The sequence below is a fragment of the Bufo gargarizans genome, chromosome 4 (genome assembly GCF_014858855.1).
Source record: "Bufo gargarizans isolate SCDJY-AF-19 chromosome 4, ASM1485885v1, whole genome shotgun sequence".
In the NCBI taxonomy this organism is placed as follows: Eukaryota; Metazoa; Chordata; class Amphibia; order Anura; family Bufonidae; genus Bufo; species Bufo gargarizans.
The window spans coordinates 403,451,757-403,474,765 of NC_058083.1; the positions used below are offsets into that span (position 1 = coordinate 403,451,757).

Consider the following 23,009-nt stretch of genomic DNA (forward strand, 5'->3'; position numbering starts at 1 on the left):
AAAAAAATAAAATACAATTTATATTGCCATATTCTGACAGCCATAACTTTATATTTCCATCCACAGGGCTGCATGAGGGCTTGTATTTTCCAGGATGAACTGTAGTTTTCATTGGTAACATTTTTGGGGTCCCAAAAAAATTTTCAGAGCACAAGAACGTCACTGTGGGCAGTATCAAACATGGACAGCAAAAAAAAAACCTTTTTACAATGCAGATGCAAGCACTGCTGCTGGCACACAGAAGATTATGCCGCCTCCTTAAGGAAAAGGTTAGACGAACCTTCTCATGTGTAGTGAATTACCATATGAGCTTCAGAAAACCTAATTCCTAAAGCAAGCAAAGCTCAGACAACGAGACAAGCACGCGTTCAATGCCGACATAGTAATCACAGCAGGAACTGTTAGACAGCCATGCAGGATCTGACACCCCCAGCGATCCATACACAAGATTAAGAAGGGTGTATTCAATCACTTGGCATCACACTGGTTACAAAGACAAAAAGTAAATCAAACCAACCTCTTCATCACTGCTCTCCTTTGGTACATGTACGAGACGGACATCCACTCCAAGCTGTAAAAGTTAGAGACGTGTCAATAGATGCATTCTCAGGTAGGACACAAGGCATCTCCACCAATCAGCTGAATGAATGGGCCCATGATGATGCAGCAACCACCAGTTCTGTCTGGGCAAACCGTGAAGGAGACCACGGTACATTTGGCTGCTGAGCTGCTGTGACCACCACAGATGTGCCAACAATGAAGGAAACCTGGTGCTTGCTGGTACACTGCAGCCTCCTTTCCTTCAGATGATTGGTAGAGACTGACTACTACAAGTCATGACCTATCATAATGCAACATTGTACAGTAAGAAATTAATCCAGCATCTCTTAGCAGTTGACCAGCAAAGGGCTCTTTCACACTTGCGTTGTCCGGATCCGGCGTGTACTCCATTTGCCGGAATTACACGCCGGATGCGGAAAAACGCAAGTGAACTGAAAGCATTTGAAGATGGCTCAGTCTTCAAAATGCGTTCAGTGTTACTATGGCAGCCAGAACGCTATTAAAGTCCTGGTTGCCATAATAGTAGTGGGGAGCGGGGGAGCAGTATACAGGGAGTGCAGAATTAGGCAAGTTGTATTTTTGAGGATTAATTTTATTATTGAGCAACAACCATGTTCTCAATGAACCCAAAAAACTCATTAATATCAAAGCTGAATATTTTTGGAAGTAGTTTTTAGTTTGTTTTTAGTTTTAGCTATTTTAGGGGGATATCTGTGTGTGCAGGTGACTATTACTGTGCATAATTATTAGGCAACTTAACAAAAAACAAATATATACCCATTTCAATTATTTATTTTTACCAGTGAAACCAATATAACATCTCAACATTCACAAATATACATTTCTGACATTCAAAAACAAAACAAAAACAAATCAGTGACCAATATAGCCACCTTTCTTTGCAAGGACACTCAAAAGCCTGCCATCCATGGATTCTGTCAGTGTTTTGATCTGTTCACCATCAACATTGCGTGCAGCAGCAACCACAGCCTCCCAGACACTGTTCAGAGAGGTGTACTGTTTTCCCTCCTTGTAAATCTCACATTTGATGATGGACCACAGGTTCTCAATGGGGTTCAGATCAGGTGAACAAGGAGGCCATGTCATTAGTTTTTCTTCTTTTATACCCTTTCTTGCCAGCCACGCTGTGGAGTACTTGGACGCGTGTGATGGAGCATTGTCCTGCATGGAAATCATGTTTTTCTTGAAGGATGCAGACTTCTTCCTGTACCACTGCTTGAAGAAGGTGTCTTCCAGAAACTGGCAGTAGGACTGGGAGTTGAGCTTGACTCCATCCTCAACCCGAAAAGGCCCCACAAGCTCATCTTTGATGATACCAGCCCAAACCAGTACTCCACCTCCACCTTGCTGGCGTCTGAGTCGGACTGGAGCTCTCTGCCCTTTACCAATCCAGCCACGGGCCCATCAAGACTCACTCATTTCATCAGTCCATAAAACCTTAGAAAAATCAGTCTTGAGATATTTCTTGGCCCAGTCTTGACGTTTCAGTTTGTGTGTCTTGTTCAGTGGTGGTCGTCTTTCAGCCTTTCTTACCTTGGCCATGTCTCTGAGTATTGCACACCTTGTGCTTTTGGGCACTCCAGTGATGTTGCAGCTCTGAAATATGGCCAAACTGGTGGCAAGTGGCATCTTGGCAGCTGCACGCTTGACTTTTCTCCGTTCATGTGCAGTTATTTTGCGCCTTGGTTTTTCTACACGCTTCTTGCGACCCTGTTGACTATTTTGAATGAAACGCTTGATTGTTCGATGATCACGCTTCAGAAGCTTTGCAATTTTAAGAGTGCTGCATCCCTCTGCAAGATATCTCACTATTTTTGCCTTTTCTGACCCTGTCAAGTCCTTCTTTTGACCCATTTTGCCAAAGGAAAGGAAGTTGCCTAATAATTATGCACACCTGATATAGGGTGTTGATGTCATTAGACCACACCCCTTCTCATTACAGAGATGCACATCACCTAATATGCTTAATTGGTAGTAGGCTTTCGAGCCTATACAGCTTGGAGTAAGACCACATGCATAAAGAGGATGATGTGGTCAAAATACTCATTTGCCTAATAATTCTGCACTCCCTGTACTTACCGTCCTTGCGGCTCCCGGGGCGCTCCAGAATGACGTCAGAGCGCCCCATGCGCATGGATGACGTGTCCATGCGATCACGTGATCCATGCGCATGGGGCACCCTGACGTCACTCTGAAGCGCCCCGGGAGCCGCACGGACAGTAAGTATACTGCTCCCCCGCTCCCCACTACACTTTACCATGGCAAGCAGGACTTTAGCATCCTGGCAGCCATGGTAACCATTCAGAAAGAGCTAAACGTCGGATCCGGTAATGCGCCGAAACGACGTTTAGCTTAAGGCCGGATCTGGATTAATGCCTTTCAATGGGCATTAATTCCAGATCTGGCATTGCGGCAAGTGTTCAGTATTTTTGGCTGGAGCAAAAAGCGCAGCATGCTGCGGTATTTTCTCCGGCCAAAAAACGTTCCGGTCCTGAACTGAAGACATCCTGGTGCATCCTGAACTGATTTCTCTCCATTCAGAATGCATGGGGATAATCCTGATCATGATTCTTCCAGCATAGAGCCCCGACGACGGAACTCTATGCCGGAACAGAACAACGCAAGTGTGAAAGAGCCCTAAGACAAAGAGTAGATATGTTACATAAGTTCACACATCCATAGACAAACGTCTGGGACACACCTTAAACATTGAAACCCCTGAATTAATTCAGTACCATGACCGCAGGTGTATAAAATCCAACCCCTAGCCAGGCAGTCTGTCTTTACAAACATTTGTGAAAGAATGAGTCATTCTAAAGAGCTCACTGAATTGGAGTGTGGCACGGTAATAGGATGCCACCAGTGAGGATATTGTAAAGTGGAAGCACTGAGGAACCAGAGCTACCCAGCCAAGAAGTGGCAGCCCATGTAAAGATACCAAGAGGGGTCTCCAAGTGTTGAGGAGCGTAAAAGTGCATAAAAGTCTTCAACGCTCTACTGACTATTTATCGGATGAAGAGGTGTAAAGAATGTCAACACTGGACTCTGGAGCTGTGAAAAACGTGTTCTGTGGAGGGATAATTCATGCTTCTCTATCTGGCAGTCTGATAGACATGTCTGCGTTTGGAAAATGCCACGAGAACGTTACCTGCCAGACTGTATTGTGCCAGCTGTAAAGTTTGATAGAGGAGGGATGACGCTATGTGGATGTTTTTCAGAGACTGGCCTAGGCACTCAAGTTCCACTGAAGAGCAATATTAATACTTCAGCATACCAAAACATTTTGGAGAATTACATGCTTTTTACTTTGTGGGAACAGTTTGGGGAAGGTCCTCTTCTGTTCCTGCATGATTCTTCCCCAGTGTACAAAGCAAGGTCCAGAAAGGCATGTTTGGGTGAGTTTGGAGTGGAAGAACTTAAATCGCTTCACAGAGCTCTGACCTCAACCCATGGAACCCCTTTGGATGAACTAGAACAGAGATTGAGTGCCAGGTCCTCTTGTCCAACATAGTGTCTGCCCTCACAAATGCTGTTCTGGATGAATGGACAAAAATTCCAACAGACATACTCCAAAATCTTGTAGAAAGCCTTATTCGAAGAGTTGAAGCCGTTTTAGATGCCAGGGGAGGGCATCTAAAACAGCCTATGGATTTAGGCTCCTGTAGGTGTAATGTGTAAGTCACAATATTTTTGCCCGATAGTTCCTATACAGTTGATCATATAGGATCACATGCTGCCGTGTGTGGTCTTTTCAATATACAACACACTACTGCTCTACTAACAACTTCACAACAATGCAACAAAGCATAAACTCACCTCCTCTGCAAAGTTTCTGGTTGACTGCAACGTTACATCATCTGTGTCTGCCTGCAAATGATAAGACAACCCAAATTTCAACAGTAGAAAGTACAGATTAAATTTTTTTGGGCTCGACTGTTATATTCTGTGGGTCTACTGGACTACATGCAGCATACTAGTCAACTGCTAATATCCTAGATTATAAATCTACAGCTGTAGGACTGGATTCACACATGCATTTTTAATGCTTTTTTTTTTTTTTGGGCCAAAGCAAAGAGTGGATCCACAAGAAAGAATAAATACTGCAGGGGTGAATCCAGTTCAAAGGAGGCAAAAAAAAGCCATAATGGAAAATCACTCAATACACAGCCCATGCCCCCTGACCAATTTAGGCGGGATAGGCATACTGTTTTATGTATATGGGGGTGCCCAGACAGATGATGTTGGGGGAAGGAAGGATCGGGCAAGTTTAGTTTCAACACGTGCAATCCTTTGTCCTCACAGGAGGTCAGTCACTTCAAGAGGAGCCTGTCACTGGCGTATTCCCCTCTCCCAATTGAGAACACCTGCACGCTGGAGAATGCATATTTATGGGGGTTCCGAAGAAATAGCTGTCAGCCAAATGTGCGTTAGGCCAACAGCTATTCTACCAGACAACTCACTATCTCAGTTCGGTCAACCATGCATGTGTTCTCAGTTGAGAGGGATGCAGCGAGGCCCTGAGTAATGTCAGAACAGCAGCCGATTAGTAGAAGTCAGTAAAGTATGTTATTTTCAGCCTTTTACAACAAAAATTATCTGCAATAAAACCCCTCGCAGGGAACATTTTTTTAAAAATGCATATGGCTGAACAACCCCTAAAAAGGGGTTGTCCCCATCTAGACATTTATGGTATAAATGTACACTAGGCATGGGCTCTACCTCTGGGACCCCATAGCAGTGAATGGAGAAATCTGTGCATGCGTGGAGTGCTCTCCATTCGTGGCAAGGGACATTCTTGAGAAATGAGGCAGGACACACACACACACACCTATCAGACATATGACATCAATATATCATAATTGTCCACTTAGGACAATCCCTTTAAAGGCTACAGGGGAAAAAAAAACTGCAAGTTTTGTCAGCTGATCTTATATTCTCAAAATGTAGGTATTCAGGATTTCCTATTTTACTAAAGCCAAAAAAGCTCAGCGCTGACCTGCTGTCGAATGATCTAAATGGTTTCTGCAGTTACGGTTATAAGTAAAAATCACATTGGTTATTAAAAGATCGCCATCTGTAGAGCTACGCCTCAATCACATGCTCCACTTACTTGAATTACAGCCAGTATAGGCTTGAAGGCGGTGTTCTCTTTTTGCAAGCTCCTAATTGTGTCTTTCGATCGTTGAATTATGTTTCTGCAAAGTAAGACAAAATGATGTAAAATATACAATAGATGGGTGCATTACAGATGCCCTAATGGAGACTAATGTGGCTCAAAACTCCTATCTGGATTTGCAGCTGAGCACGTGCTATTTCCCCACTTCGGTGGCTTGCCATCTGCTACATCCAAGGCACTGGCCTATTAGGCAAGTTCTCTTTAAAAATCAATTACTCTGGTCTAGCAGCGGAGCTGGATGCACGCATGTGAGTGAGCTACACTGTGGATCAATGGAAAGCGGACATCTTAAACTATTACAGCTTGGAAATGGGCAAGACCGGGAGAGATAAGACAAAGAACACCCCTGGTCCTCAAAAACAAAGCTCCAAGCTCGGGAGCCTTGAGAAATGTATGAGGAAAGCAGAGCCGACAAAAAAGGAACCAAGAAAGCAAGATGGCGCAGGGTAAGACAGCACGCCAAGTGAGAGGACAAGAAGATGAGTGAGAGAGTGTGAGTGAGTGAGTGAGTGAGAGACAGACAGACAGACACTCGGCAGATATCAGAGACCTAGCTCCATATCATTTATGAGAGAGCTGCTAACTGAAGCTATATGGTTCAAGAGCTTAAAGAGATGTGGAAAGATCCAGCTGGGGGAACAAGTTGAGGCTTTGCAGTCTAACCAGTCAGCGATAATGGAGTTAATTCAGCGGTGACCCAGAACTTGGACAGTGCTCAAGCTTAGCTTAACACCCTCTACAATACGATAGAGAATCAAGACACAGGACGGCAAAATAATATTCGTCTGAAAGGATTTCCCGAATCCATTCCGGTGGACTCCATCATGGCCGGCAAGACAGACTTTACCTCGTTGCTGGGGCTGATGACAGAGTCGACCTTACCATGGACAGAACACATCAGGCACTGCATCCCCCACCTAAGCTTAACGAGCCACCCAGATATATTGTGTGCCGAACGGCAAATTTTTAGGTGAAAGGATTCTGAAGGTGGCTCGCAGCGCGCCAGATAGCGACCAAAATGGTCGCCAATGCGCCTTAAAATTTGCAGATGCGACAAGACTTTTTAGCCTTGCCACCATTTGTGACAGGGCTGCCGCTGAATATTGCGACGGGGCATGGGAGCCAATAATTCCTTGCCCCCACCGCCCCAGTGCAGGTGTTCACTCAGTAGCACAGGGCAGAAGGAAGAAGTCCCCCCTCTCCCCTGTGCTGCTGCCACCAATGAAAAGACAGAGGGGAAGAGGAGGGGAGGGGCTGTGGCCACTACACCAATGATGTTAACTCGCCCATTAATCCAAATACAGGAGGCGGGTGCTGGCTGCAGAATCACATAGCCAGCACCCGACCTCTATGACAGGGTCTCTCACCTCAGGGGTTAACTGCCGCGGATCGCAGCTACCTGTCAGAGGTCGGGTGCCAGCTATGCGATTCTGCAGCCCCCCCCCCCCCCAGTATTAAAGCCATTGGTGGCAGTGGCCACAGGGTCCCCTCCTCCTCAGTGGCAGTTCCCATTGGAGCCCCAGCAGCGGAATCCTGGGGCTCCAATCAGTTTCTATGGCAGCCATGGTAAGCTCCCTGCTGCTGTGTGCACTATGCAAAAGGAAGCAGGGACAGTGTGAAGTCCTATCCATAATATGCGCTAAGAGCTTCTTCACTAAGTATTGGCATCATGTATTTGACCCTGTTCACTCAGTCTTAGTGCATTTAGTGGTGTGCTGCTCCTTTATTTGTTTGCTGCATTATTGCCGGGTAGCTTGCATCTGCGATTTGTCTCAGGAGGTGCTTATATGTATATTATAGAGGACCAGGAATCCTCTTTGGAACTTGGGACTCCCGCCCATCCCCCACCCCTTGGTGTTTTTAATCAGAGTAACAATGGAGCTGGACCCTCCTTGTTAGAGTAGGTCCCACCTGATAAGAAGCTACCTTGTCTGGTAGGTGGGCTCAACATATTTTTGATCAATAATATGCGCCAAGAGCTTCTTTACTGCTTTGCAGTAAGTATTGGAGTCATGTATTTGACCCTGTTCACACAGTCTTAGTGCATTTAGTGGTGTTGTCATGCCCTGCTCTGACTACGTGCGGAGGTCGGCCAGATTAGCAGCACGTGTTTAGTTTTTTGTTTTGGAGTCGTGTTAGATCCGCCTCCCTTCAGGTGCACTAGGTGGGGTCATTAATTTAAATTGCACTCAATCCCAGTGTTCCGTGCGGGTTATAGAATTCAGTCTGGCCTTGGAAGCAAGGAGAGAAGGATTGTCTGTTCTGGTTCAGATAAGATAAGTTTGGTTTCTGTTTATTGTGACGTCTGTCCCTCCAGGTTTTGAGGGACCAGGCTGCCCTATTCCCCTTTCACCATCTCAGGGATTCTAGGGTATTTGCAGCCCAGGCACGAGGACACATTATTCCCACCTTAAGGGTCTGAATGTGGGCTTAGCAGTATAGGGAGAGCTGTAAGGCTGGGTTCACACCTGAGCGTTTTACAGCGCGTTCCTACGCGCTGTAAAACGCTCAACAAGGAGAAACCAATGATTCCCTATGGGAATGGTTCACACTTGGGCGTTTTACAGCGCGTACGATCGCGCTGTAAAACGCCCGACGCTCCAAAAAGTACATGAGCGACTTTTGGGGCGTTTGTGGCCATAGGACACTGTAGTGAATCACAGAAACGCGCGTCAAACGCGCGTTTACTATTACAAAAACGCGCATAAAAATGCGCGTCTAAAACGCGCGTTTGCGCAACGCTCAAGTGTGAACCCAGCCTTAGGGATTTGCTAGGAGGTGACCTTACCCCAGCTTCTCGCCTAGAAACTTGTTGCTTGGTTTATCTGTGTATCTGAGATCCTGTCCGAAACCAAATTTTGGCATCATGACACGTAGTGCTGGATCATTACTGTGACTTGCGTCTCATCTTCTCCAAATCTTTTTTAATTTTTTATTATAATTATATATACTTTCAATTTGGCAACTAAAAATTGAATTTGGCGCCAACATTTTTCAGTTTAGGAGACAATGGATCCTAAACCGAGTACTGGCTCGGTTGGCGCCGCGCCTCACATTTGCTGAATCTCCTGTGTCCATCTATCAAGACTTGTCCTCCCTAAGTCTGCAGAAATGGCGTTTGTTAAGACCACTGCTAGAGGTTCTCAAGGAGAGGAACCTGACGTACCGTTGGTTGCATCCCTTTGGCCTCCTTATAAAATCTCCCAGATAGGAAGCTGGTTGTCAGGGCTCATAGAGACCTCTCCAGAGTTTATACTGCCCTGGATATCAAGGACTTACAGATTGAGGATTGGAATCCTGAGAGGGAATTGGCATCCTTACCGGAGCTCCTAATCCATAGTCACCTGGACACACGCCGAGACACAAAAGGAAGCGCAGAAAGATGTCCCTGAATAATCTTCAAGCTAACCCAGACTAAAAAGGTACTAGTAGGCTCTCTGCCATCTATAAAAGGCCCAGAGCCTTGCTGTTGCTGGAGCAGCTACCTTGCTGAGAGCCTCACCCTCAGTGAATCGACCGAGGTCCCCTAAAAAAGGTATTCACCAATGACTAACCCTTCGTTCTAAGATGCACTTATCGTTCTACTTTTTTGGCTTTCATTCTGCAAAGCGGATCCCTTTGCGACATTTTCATTCTCCATCTTCAGTCTTCTTGTTACTGAAGGGTTTTGCACTTTTTTTCTGCTCTCCCCCCCCTCCCCCTTTTTGGTGGGGGAAGTTAGCGATACCCCTGGCCTTGCCCATCTAGAATGCCCGTATGTCCCAAGATCCACTTTTCGATAGCTTACGTCCCCTCCCCCAAATGTCTATGGACACTTGGGCACAGTGGGACATTGGTAGGATGATGTACATGTTCATTGCACTCTTGCCCGGGTCCAATTAATACCCGTCAAGTAGGTTACTTAATATGATGTCCTTTTTATGTTTTGTAATATATTTGGTACATCCCCCCCCCCTGCTATCTCAGTTTCAGGATTTCCTCTTGGGTGGTGACATTAACTTGGCCCTGGAACCTCGATTAGACACATCTAAAAGGGACTTCAGCGATTTCCCAGGTAACCCTGAGGAGGGTGAGGGCATCGCTATTCCAGATGGGCTTGGAGATATGAAGGGTGATGCAGCCTGCGGACAGAGATTACACATTCTACTCTACAGTGTATAACTCATACCAGAGATTTGATTATTTGGCCCCGCCCCTCTCCAGCCCCAATAGGCTCCATTCTATGGCGAGATCATGCCCCGATCTTCTTAGAGTTCCTTATCCCGCAACACACGAAGAGCGAATTCCGCTGGCGCTTAAATGAGACTTTACTGGGTAAGGTGGAGCATGTAGCAGATATTAGAAACCTCCTGGAGGAGTATTTTACGCCAAATGATTCTACCCAATTACCATCAGGGATCATCTGGGAGGCACATAAAGTGGTGGTGAGGGGTAGGTTGATTTCTTTTGGCCCCTTAAGAGACAAAAGGAAACGGACAATTCAAGAATTGCATAAGCGGATATCCACCTTGGAGCTGAGCCATAAAAAAAAAAAAAAAAAAAAAAAAACACACACACACACACACACACACACACACACACTGACAGAAGAGGTACCAACACAGCTAGATGCCTTGAGATCAGAGCTCAAAACTCTCATGAACACCCACACTGCTAATCTACCCTGCCGCTTTCAGTACTATGCACATGGTGATAAAGCCTCGAGATTCATGCTCACAAATTAACCACTTCAGCCCCGCTAGGTGAAACCCCCTTCATGACCAGGCCACTTTTTACACTTCGGCACTACACTCCTTTCACCGTTTATCGCTCGGTCATGCAACTTACCACCCAAATGAATTTTACCTCCTTTTCTTCTCACTAATAGAGCTTTCATTTGGTGGTATTTTATTGCTGCTGACATTTTTACTTTTTTTGTTATTAATCAAAATGTAACGATTTTTTTGCAAAAAAATGACATTTTTCACTTTCAGCTGTGAAATTTTGCAAAAAAAAACGACATCCATATATAAATTTTTCGCTAAATTTATAGTTCTACATGTCTTTGATAAAAAAAAAATGTTTGGGCAAAAAAAAATGGTTTGGGTAAAAGTTATAGCATTTACAAACTATGGTACAAAAATGTGAATTTCCGCTTTTTGAAACGGCTCTGATTTTCTGAGCACCTGTCATGTTTCCTGAGGTTCTACAATGCCCAGACAGTAGAAAACCCCCACAAATGACCCCATTTCGGAAAGTAGACACCCTAAGGTATTCGCTGATGGGCATAGTGAGTTCATAGAACTTTTTATTTTTTGTCACAAGTTAGCGGAAAATGATGATGATTTTATTTTTATTTATTTTTTCTTACAAACTCTCATATTGCACTAACTTGCGACAAAAAATAAAAAAATTCTAGGAACTCACCATGCCCCTCACAGAATACCTTGGGGTGTCTTCTTTCCAAAATGGGGTCACTTGTGGGGTAGTTATACTGCCCTGGCAATTTAGGGGCCCATATGTGTGAGAAGTACTTTGCAATCAAAATGTGTAAACAATGGCCTGCAAAATCCGAAAGGTGCACTTTGGAATATGTGCCCCTTTGCCCACCTTGGCATCAAAAAAGTGTCACACATCTGGTATCGCCGTACTCAGGAGAAGTTGGGGAATGTGTTTTGGGGTGCCATTTTACATATACCCATGCTGGGTGAGAGAAATATGTTGGCAAAAGACAACTTTCCCATTTTTTTTTTTATACAAAGTTGGCATTTGACCAAGATATTTATCTCACCCAGCATGGGTATATGTAAAATGACACCCCAAAACACATTCCCCAACTTCTTCTGAGTACGGCGATACCAGATGTGTCACACTTTTTTGCAGCCTAGATGCGCAAAGGTGCCCAAATTCCTTTTAGGAGGGCATTTTTAGACATTTGGATCCCAGACTTCTTCTCACGCTTTAGGGCCCCTAAAAAGCCAGGGCAGTATAAATACCCCACATGTGACCCCACTTTGGAAAGAAGACACCCCAAGGTATCCAATGAGGGGCCTGGCAAGTTCATAGAATTTATTTATTTTTTCGCATAAGTTAGCGGAAATTGATTTTTTTTTTGTTTTTTATCACAAAGTCTCACTTTCCGCTAACTTAGGACAAAAATTTCAATCTTTCATGGACTCAATATGCCCCTCAGCAAATACCTTGGGGTGTCTTCTTTCCAAAATGGGGTCAGTTGTGGGGTGTTTGTACTGCCCTGGCATTTGAGGGTCTCCGCAATCATTACATGTATGGCCAGCATTAGGAGTTTCTGCTATTCTCCTTATATTGAGCATACAGGTAATGAGATTTTTTTTTCCGTTCAGCCTCTGGGCTGAAAGAAAAAATGAACGGCACAGATTTCTTCATTCGCATCAATCGATGTGGATGAATAAATCATTGCCGGGATATATAATATATATATATATATATATACACACATACACACACACATACATACAAAGTGCTTGCCAAAGCATAGGAACGCCGCCTCCTCCTCAGCTCGTATGCCTCGGCAAACGTATCTGTCACTGCAGAGGAGAAAATCCCGTCTTGCAGCGCCGCATACACCGACTTGCGTGTAATCTGACAGCAGCGCAATGCTTCTGTCAGAATGCACATCGGTGCTGCAGCTAGTAGATCGGTTGGTCCACCTGGAAGGTAAAAAGACAAAAAAAAAAAAAACACACAGGCCACAACGCAATAATTTTATTAACTTTGGAACAGAACATGTAACTAACTTTTGGAACTAAACATTAACCTGTTTGCTTACCTGTTTTTTTTTTTTTGTTTTTTTTTTACCTTTATAGAACAAACCTCTCCTTCCCCATGGGTCAATGTGCAAAGCGCAAATCGCCCAAAGATGTGGCGAAGTGCGTTATGCACTTTGTCCCATGTGAAAGGAGACGTTTGCAGCAGCTGTGAGTGAATGGGCCCTAATAGCCCTGTGTGCCTATCCTGGCGAGATGATCCCTATGCTAATAGTGTACCTGTGAGTGGTACTTCCGGAAACACTCTCCAAAGCACAGGGCAGGGTGGTCCGGACAGTCAGGACAGAAATAGCGGGTGTCACGCCTTATTCCACTCCTGCTACAGACACGACATTTTTTTCGGGGTGGCGGTCGGTTTGAGGTACCAGCAACGACACTGGGGAAGTGTCGCTCGTGTAGACGGCTAACTACACTGGTGGATGGGGCCACGGAACCTCCTGGATACAGGAGGTTCGCGATGATCTCTTCCTGAAATTTGAGGAAGGATCCAGTTCTCCCAGCCTTACTGTAGAGAACAAAACTATTGTACAGAGCCAATTGAATTAAATATACAGACACCTTCTTATACCAGCGTCTGGTGCGTCGGGAAACTAAATACGGAGCCAACATCTGGTCATTGAAGTCGACCCCTCCCATGTGGAGGTTATAGTCGTGGACTGAGAGGGGCTTTTCAATGACACGGGTTGCTCGCTCAATTTGGATTGTCGTGTCTGCGTGAATGGAGGAGAGCATGTAAACGTCACGCTTGTCTCTCCATTTCACCGCGAGCAGTTCTTCGTTACACAGTGCGGCCCTCTGCCCCCTTGCAAGACGGGTGGTAACGAGCCGTTGGGGGAAGCCCGCGCGACTAGTTCGCGCGGTACCACAGGCGCCAATCCGTTCTAGAAACAAATGCCTAAAGAGGGCCACACTTGTGTAAAAATTGTCCACATAAAGATGGTACCCCTTGCCGAATAAGGGTGACATCAAGTCCCAAACTGTCTTCCCACTGCTCCCCAGGTAGTCAGGGCAACCGACCGGCTCCAGGGTCTGATCTTTTCCCTCATAGACCCGAAATTTGTGAGTATAGCCTGTGGCCCTTTCACAGAGCTTATACAATTTGACCCCATACCGGGCGCGCTTGCTTGGGATGTATTGTTTGAAGCCAAGGCGCCCGGTAAAATGTATTAGGGACTCGTCTATGCAGATGTTTTGCTCTGGGGTATAAATATCTGCAAATTTCAGGTTGAAATGGTCTATGAGGGGCCGAATTTTGTGGAGCCGGTCAAAAGCAGGGTGGCCTCTGGGACGGGAGGTGCTGTTATCACTAAAGTGCAGGAAACGCAGGATGGTCTCAAATCGTGTCCTGGACATAGCAGCAGAGAACATGGGCATGTGATGAATTGGGTTCGTGGACCAATATGACCGCAATTCATGCTTTTTTGTCAGGCCCATGTTGAGGAGGAGGCCCAGAAAAGTTTTAATTTCGGAAACTTGGACTGGTTTCCACCGGAAAGACTGGGCATAATAGCTTCCCGGGTTGGCGGATATAAATTGTGTGGCATATCTGTTTGTTTCGGCCACAACTAAGTCTAAAAGCTCCGCAGTCAAGAACAGCTCAAAAAATCCCAGGGCCGAACCGATCTGAGCTGTCTCAACCCGAACTCCAGACTGGGCAGTGAAAGGGAAAACTACGGGTGCGGCGGAAGTTGGGGACTGCCAATCAGGGTTTGCCAGCACCTCTGGGATTCTAGGGGCTCTACGGGCACGTCTTTGCGGTGGCTGCGACGGGGTCACTACTGCACGTGCCACCGTACCAGCTTCAACTGCCCTTCTGGTGCTCGCTACTTCACCAGGTTGTACGGCAGTGCTGGTACTAGGTCCAGGAAGGGCTGGGCTGCTGGTGTATGCCTCACCACGTAATCCGACAGCACCAGCCCCACTCTGCTGCTCTTGAAGCGGATCCTGCGCAACCTGCGGTCTAGCGACACGGGGCCGGGTACGCCTGCTGCTATCAGGGACCTCAGCCTCCTCGTCCGAACTTTGGGTCAGAGAGCCACTGCTTTCTACAGGTTCGTATTCTGACCCGCTGGATTCATCAGATGAGGGTTCCCACTCCTCATCCGACTAGGTCAGAAGCCTGTAGGCCTCTTCAGAAGAATACCCCCTGTTAGACATGTGGGCAACTAAATTTCGGGGTATTCCCTGAGACTACCCAAGAAAAAAAAAAAGCAAGCCTGTCTTACAAAGGGGAGCCTAGCAAAGTACCGGAGGCCGCTGCGGTTGATAAAAAAATATCAAAACAGATTTTTTTATCGCCGCAGTGCGTGTAAAGTGAATGTGCAGTGATAAAAAAAAATAATTGTCACTGCGGTGGGGCGGGCGTGGGCAAACGCACGTGTGGGCGACCGATCAGGCCTGATCGGGCAAACACTGCGTTTTGGGTGGAGGGCGAACTAAAGTGACACTAGTACTATTATAGATCTGACCGTGATCAGTTTTGATCACTTTCAGATACTATAAAAGTACAAATGCTGATTAGCGAGACTGCGGTGCGGTGGGCTGGGCGCTAACTGATCGCTAACTACCTAACCAAGGGACCTAAACTATACCTAAAACCTAACGGTCAATACCAGTGAAAAAAAAAAAAAAAGTGACAGTTTGCACTGATCACTTTTTTTCCTTTTCACTAGTGATTGACAGGGGCAAGAAGGGGTGATCAAAGGGTTAATTGGGTGCTGGGAGGTGATCTGGGGGCTAAGTGTAGTGTAGTGTAGTGGGTACTCACAGTAATGATGTGCTCCTCTGCTCCTCTCCTGGAACCAACCGACCAAAAGAAGGAGCAGAGGAGCACAGCAGCCATATAACCCCATCATATTTACTAATATGATGGGTTATCTGGCTGCTGATTCGTTTTTTTTAAAATCATCAACCTGCCAGCCAATGATCGTGGCCGGCAGGTTGATGACGAAGTTCTTCTTTGAATTTTGCCGGCCCGCGATGCGCATGCGCGGGCCGGCATACCCGGAAATCTCACGTCTCGCGAGAGGACGCACCGGCGCGTCCAGCCAGAACAGCACGACCGCCGCGAAGACGCAATCCTGCGTACGGCGGTCGTGAGGAGGTTAAAAAGCGCAAAGCTGCATTCTATATACACTATCAGAAGTACACCTGATCGCCTTGTGCATACTACAAATCAAATTGCGGGGGAATTTAGGGACTACAACCAACTGTATTTGGTCAATAACAAAAGTTAATCTCAATACTTTGTTATATACCCTTTGTTGGCAATGACAGAGGTCAAACGTTTTCTTTAAGTCTTCAAAAAGGTTTTCACACACTGTTGCTGGCGTTTTGGCCCATTCCTCCATGCAGAGGTCCTCTAGAGCAGTGATGTTTTGGGGCTGTCGCTGGACAACACAGACTTTCAACTCCCTCCAAAAAGGTTTTCTATGGGGGTTGAGATCTGGAGACTGGCTAGGCCACTCCAGGACCTTGAAATGCTTCTTACAAAGCCACTCCTTTGTTGCGGTGTGTTTGGGATCATTGTCATGCTGAAAGACCCAGCCACGTTTCATCTTCAATGCCCTTGCTGATGGAAGGAGGTTGTCACTCAAAATCTCACGATACATGGACCCATTCATTCCTTCCTTTACAAGGATCAGTCGTCCTGGTCCCTTTGCAAAAAACAGCCCCAAAGCATGATGTTTCCACCCCCATGCCTCACAGTAGGTATGGCGTTCTTTGGATGCAACTCAGCATTCTTTCCCCTCCAAACACAACGAGTTGAGTTTTTACCAAAAAGTTCTACTTTGGTTTCATCTGACCATATGACATTCTCCCAAGCCTCTTCTGGATCATCCGAATGCGCTCTAGCAAACTTCAGACGGGCTCAGACATGTACTGGCTTAAGTAGGGGGCACGTCTGGCACTGCAGGATTTGAGTCCCTGGCGGCATAGTGTGTTACTGATAGTGTGATTCTGGGATTTTTGTTCACAGTTCTTGCGATCATTTTGACCCCACTGAGGGAGATTATCAGTGGTCTTGTATGTCTTCCATTAATAATTGCTCCCACAGTTGATTTTGTCACACCAAGCTGCTTGCCTATTGCAGATTCAGTCTTCCCAGCCTGGTGCAGGTCTACAGTTTTTTTTTCTGGTGTCCTTAGACAGCTTTGTTCTTGGCCATAGTGGAGTGTGGAGTTTGAATTTTGACTGAGGTTGTGGACAGGTGTCTTTTATACTGATAACAAGTTCAAACAGGTGCCATTAATACAGGTAACGAGTGGATGACAGAGAAGCCTCTTAAAGGGGTATTCCCATCTTATGGATCATAGTTTATTTAAATCTTTTTCCCCCAGTGAACATTTTGTCCTATACTTTTCACTTAAAAATTCCTACCGTTCTTTTTAAAAATAGTTTTTTTCCCCCTTTCTCATTGTTGATGCGCGTTTCCCATGGATATGGCCACCTCTCGCCTGCCACATCCATGGGCCGCCCTTGCGTAGAGTAGCTCCTGCGATCCACTGGCCGGCCTCTAAAAGAAAATGTGTACACGCAGATTCTATATTCCCTTGAGTCGCGTCTAAAATAGAACCGCGTCCGAACAGAAGGCCGTAGGGGTGTGGGGAGAATGGTGTCCTATCAGCAGAGGAGGAGGGGAGCTGTCCGGGCCTTTAGCGTTCAGCCCGGATCTCCTCAGTAAATGGCGAGGAGATCGGGGCTGTGCTGCTGTGTATAACTGTGCGCCCCCACCCCACCCGTTTCAATTTCAGGATGGCCGAACGGAACCCCATGCCTGCACTGATGTCGGCCGTTAACCCCTTCCATCCCGCGGTCCGTAGGGACCGCTGTATGGGAGGGGGAGCTCCCTCCCCCATCGGGCACTGCGCTGCTGTGTCAGCCCCGATGGTTACCATGGCAACTCGACGCCTTCACAGGCATCCGGCTTGCCGTGGTATATCTAAGCCTGATCAGGCTCCTGCTAAAGGCAGGAGCCTGACCAGGCTGAGTGTAATAGAAAAATACACTGCAGTACATTATACAGTGTACTGCAGTGTATTAGAGGCATCAGACCCAATGGATCTTCAAGAACCAAGTGGGTCAGAGTCAAAAAAAGTGTAAAGAATTTCCCATATACGCACTTTTATAATGCAGTAAAAATTAAGAAAACAAAATACCCTAAACATGTTTGGAATCGCCACGTCCGTAACAACCAGCTCTATAGAAATATCACATTACCTAACCTAAGGTGAATGCCGTAATTTTTTTATTTTTTTTTTAAAGTGCCAAAAAAGACATTTTCGCTAAAAAATGTTGCAACCAGGGTGGATTTGATTTAAATCACTAGTCAGTAAGGCTTGATTTAAAGGGAACCTGTCACCTGGATTTTGGGTATAGAGCTGAGGACATGGGTTGCTAGATCGCCGCTAGCACATCTGTAATATCCAGTCCCCATAGCTCTGTGTGCTTTTATTGTGTATAAAAAACGATTTAATACATATGCAAATTAACCTGAGATGAGTCAGAGCTTGAAAATATGACTTCTCTGGTCACACAAGTAAGATATGACTCTTATGTTAATTTGCATATGTATCAAATCGGGTTTTTTTTTGTTTGTTTTTTTTACACAAAAGCACACAGAGCTATGGGGACTGGGTATTGCGGATGTGCTAGCGGCCATCTAGCAACCCATGTCGTCAGCTCTATACACAAAATCCTGGTGACAAGTTCCCTTTAAATCATAGTTTTCTACATAAAGACTAATTCTTGCTGGTATAACTTATAATATGCAAGTAGATGAAGATTTTTAGAACAACTTTTCATATTAGTTTGATTAGGTTGATTCTGCATTCATAGGTTTGTAGAAGTTAGAATTAAGGTACTTTTCTCAACTCTGTTCATGTTATAACATTTTTGCTGTGAAGAGGCATGTGATCTCTGCTGAGTCCAATTCAGTTTTGAGAACTGCAAAAGTAAACCAAGCATCTGTGATAATATCTTGTAGGCAGAGAAACCGCCCAATCTTACAAAAACCTCTGGAAGAGCATGACATTGTGAATGGATTAATGGAATTTATTTACCAAAAATTTACACGTAGAAAAATAGAATGTGTCGGCAGATAAGAACCATTTGGCCCATCTAGTCTGCCCAATATACTGAATACTATGAATAGCCCTTGGCCCTATCTTATATGAAGGATGGCCTTATGCCTATCCCATGCATGCTTAACCCTTTCACGACCGCAATCTGTATATATACGTGATAGCTGCACATACCCCGTGCAGCTACCACGTATATAAACGTTCTGGCAGCTCTTTAATCCAAGCGCTGCAAAGCGCTTGGATTAAAGCTTCTGCCCCTGCCCTGTATGCTGTCACGGACAGCATACAGTGCAGTAATGCCGGCAAGGGACCAATCGGAGTGGCCCCTTGCCGGCAATCGATCCGATTGGTTAGTCTGTGCAGACTAACCAATCGGATCGTGGCAGTGAAAAAATGCCGGTTTCAGGCTCTGATCTGCGCTCTGCAGATCAGAGCCTGAAAGCCGATAGTGTTCCTCATGCCCCCCGATCCTCCAAGCCTTTGGTGCCCCTCTGTGGTCCCCCCCTACCCCGATCTGTGCCTCGCTGATCTGTTCCCAGCCGGCGCTCATGTGCTTCCTCCTGCCCTGATTGGCATGCGGTCCGCCCCCTCCCCGCCCCCTGCATTAATTTTCTGGCCGCCCCTCCTGCCCCAGCCTCCCTCAATATTGTCCCTACCCCCCGATTCCCCATTCTGTGTGTGTGATGGCGGCGGCTCCATTCCTGAGCCGCCGCCATCAGCAGAGTGTCAGCTCTATGCTGACACTCTCCTGTAACCCGATAGATGCTGCGGTTGCGGCATCCATCGGGTTAACAGAGGGAGGGGGCTCCCTCTCTCCACCATCGGGGCTGCAGCGCTGTGATCGCAGCGCCCGATGGTTGCCATGGCAACCGGACGCTTTGCAAAAGCGTCCGGTTGCCATGGCAAAGGTGTCCAGTGCTGCCACCTACAGGCAGTCTGGAAGTATTATACTTTGCAATGCAAGAGCATTGCAAAGTATAGTACAACTATCAGCCCCACTGGATCTTCAAGATCCAAGAGGGAACTGATAAAAAAAAAAGTGAAAATAATAAAAGTAAAAATAAAATAAATAAATTAAAATGTAAATAAAAAAAAAAAGACTGCCTTTTCCTATAAAAAAAATAAAAAATAAAATAAAATACACATATTAGGTGTCACCGCGTCCGTAACGACCGTCTCTATAAATATATCACGTGATGGACCCCGTCCGATAAACACCATAAAAATAAAATAAAAAAAACAGTGCCAAAAAAGCTATTTTTGTCACCTTACATCACAAAAAGTGCAACAGCAAGCGATCAAAAAGGCTTATGACCCCCAAAATAGTACCAATCAAACCGTCACTTCGTCCCGCAAAAAATGATACCCTATTTAAGACAATCGCCCAAAAAATAAAAAAGCTATGGCTCTCAGACTATAGAGACACTAAAACATCATTTTTTTGGTTTCAGAAATACTATTATTGTGTAAAACTTAAATAAATAAGAAAAAGTATACATATTAGGTATTGCCACGTCCGTAACGATCTTCTCTATAAAACAATCACATGACCTAACTCCTCAGATGAACTCTGTAAAAATAAATAAATGAAAACTGTTCCAAAACAGCCAATTTTTGGGTCACCTTGCCCTATAAAGTGTAATAATGAATGATCAAAAAATCCTATGTACCCAAAAATGGTACCAATAAAAACCTCAACACTTTCTGCAAAAAACGAGCCCCTGCACAAGACGATCGGCAGAAAAATAAAAAACATATGGCGTTCAGAAAACCAATCCAGCACAATCTGCCTACCAAAAACCGTATGGCATTCCTTTCCTTCTTCGCCCTGCCGTGTGCCCGTACAGCAGTTTACGACCACATGTGGGGTGTTTCTGTAAACCGCGGAATCAGGGTAATAAATATTGAGTTTTGTTTGGCTGTTAACTCTCAATGTGTTAAAGAAAAAAAATATATAAAATGGAAAATCTGCCAAAAAAGTGAAATTTTTAAATTTCATCTCCATTTTCCCTTAATTCTTGTGGAACGCCTAAAGGGTTAACAAAGTTTGTAAAATCAGTTTTGAGTAACTTGAGGGGTGTAGTTTCTACAATGGGGTCATTTATGGGGGTTTCCACTATGTAAGCCCCACAAAGTGACTTCAGACCTGAACTAGTCCTTAAAAAGTGGGTTTTGGAAATTTTCTTAAAAATTGTAAGAATTGCTTCTAAACTTCTAACGCCCTAAAAAAATAAAATGACATTTCCAAAATGATGCCAACATAAAGTAGACATATGGGGAATGTTAAGTAATAAATATTTTATTAGGCATCACTTTCTGTTTTAGACGCAGAGAAATTGAAATTTGGAAAATTGTGAATTTTTCCTAATTTTTGGTAAATTTGGGATTTTTTCATAAATAAAGGTGAAATATATTGACTCAAATATATGACTATCATGAAGTACAATGTGTCACGAGAAAACAATCTCAGAATGGCGTGGATAAGTAAAAGTGTTCCAAAGCTATTACCACATAAAGTGACGCATGTCAGATTTGAAAATTTTGACCTGGACACTGGGGCATCAATGACCCTTGGTCATGAAAGGGTTAAACTCCTTCACTGTATTTGCAGCTACCACTTCTGCAGGAAGGCTATTCCATGCATCCACTACTCTCAGTAAAGTAATACTTCCTGATATTACTATTAAACCTTTGCCCCTCTAATTTAAAACTATGTCCCCTTGCAGCAGTTTTTCTTTTAAATATTCTCTCCTCTTTTACCTTGTTGATTCCCTTTATGTATTTAAACATTTCTATCATATCCCCTCTGTCTCTTCTTTCTTCCAAGCTATACATATTAAGGTCCTTTAACCTTTCCTGGTAAGTTTTATCCTGCAATCCATGTACTAGTTTAGTAGCTCTTCTCTGAACTCTCTCCAAAGTATCAATATCCTTCTGGAGATATGGTCTCCAGTACTGAGCACAATACTCCAAATGAGGTCTCACTAGTGCTCTGTAGAGCGGCATGAGCACCTCCCTCTTTCTACTAGTAATGCCTCTCCCTATACACCCAAGCATTCTGCTAGCATTTCCTGCTGCTCTGTGACATTGTCTGCCTACCTTTAAGTCTTCTGAAATAATGACCCCTAAATCCCTTTCCTCAGATACTGAGGTTAGGACTGTATCACTGATTTTATATTCTGCTCTTGGGTTTTTACGCCCCAGGGGCATTATCTTGCACTTATCAACTTAAAATTTTACCGTATTTTTCGCCCCATAAGATGCACTTTCTTCCCCCCCCCCCCCCCGTAACAGTGTCTGTCATCCACAGACCACCATTAGTTTCAAACCCACCAAAAGCACACCTTTTGGTAAAAAAAATAAAAAATAAAAATAAATTATTTCTTATTTTCCTCCCCAAAAACCTAGGTGCGGTTTAAGGGCCGGTGAGTCTTATAGGGTGAAAAATACAGTAGTTGCCAGATTTTTGACCATTCCTCTAGTTTTCCTAAATCCTTTTCCATTTGGTGTATCCCTCCAGGAACATCAACCCTGTTACAAATCTTTGTGTCATCAGCAAAAAGACACACCTTACCATTGAGGCCTTCTGCAATTTTGCAGATAAAGATATTAAACAATATGGGTCCCAGAACAGATCCCTGAGGTACCCCACTGGTAACAAGACCATGGTCTGAATATACTCCATTGACTACAACCTTCTGTCTATCCCTCAGCCACTGCCTAATCCATTCAACAATATGTCTGGGAGTCCGTATTTAGGGCTGCACAACATGGGAATTTTGTGCGATTGCGATTAGGACCCTAAAAATTGCGATAACGATATGTGATATTTTAAAGGGAATTGTGCTAGAGGTCTATTTGCTTGGATTTTCCCATATGAGCCGCTGACACGGCTGGGTATGGCGCTGTTATGAGGTGGATCTGTGGAGGACGCTCTGTTATGGGGGATGTGTGCTATGACACACAGGGCCATGAGGGGGGCCAGCATAAGGCATATAGCATCTTATGCTGGTCCCCCTCATGGCCCTATGTGTCCTAAACTACACACAAATCCAGTTATGTGCGTAAAGCATTTTACTAGTGTGTAAAACAATCTCTCTCCTATTGATAACATGGCCAGCCTCTGTACTCACCGTCACGATGAATGCACTGCAGTGAGCAGGCCGGCCGGCGCGTGACTGACGTCACTTAGTAACACTCCTCCCACTTCAGGAAGCAGGAGCGTTACTAAGTGACGTCAGCCACACGCCGGCCAGCTCGCTGCAGTGCATTCATCGTGACAGTGAGTACAGAGGCTGGACCTGTTATCAATAGGAGAGAGATTGTTTCACACTTGTAAAATCATTTACACACAAAGCCAGTTAGGCTGCTTTCACACTAGCG

The 23,009-nt window shown here is 45.0% G+C and overlaps 1 protein-coding gene across 2 annotated transcripts in view; it reads right to left on the reverse strand.

Annotated features, from left to right (window-relative positions):
• MTHFD1L (methylenetetrahydrofolate dehydrogenase (NADP+ dependent) 1 like) overlaps nt 1-23,009 on the reverse strand; it is a 232,004-nt gene that overhangs the window by 185,856 nt on the left and 23,139 nt on the right. For both annotated transcript variants that reach the window (XM_044292321.1, XM_044292322.1), the window contains exons 2-4: nt 5,693-5,777; nt 4,399-4,449; nt 518-571 (exon numbers count right to left, since the gene is read on the reverse strand). In XM_044292321.1, coding sequence (XP_044148256.1) covers nt 518-571; nt 4,399-4,449; nt 5,693-5,777 — 190 coding nt within the window. The remainder of the gene's footprint in view (nt 1-517; nt 572-4,398; nt 4,450-5,692; nt 5,778-23,009) is intronic.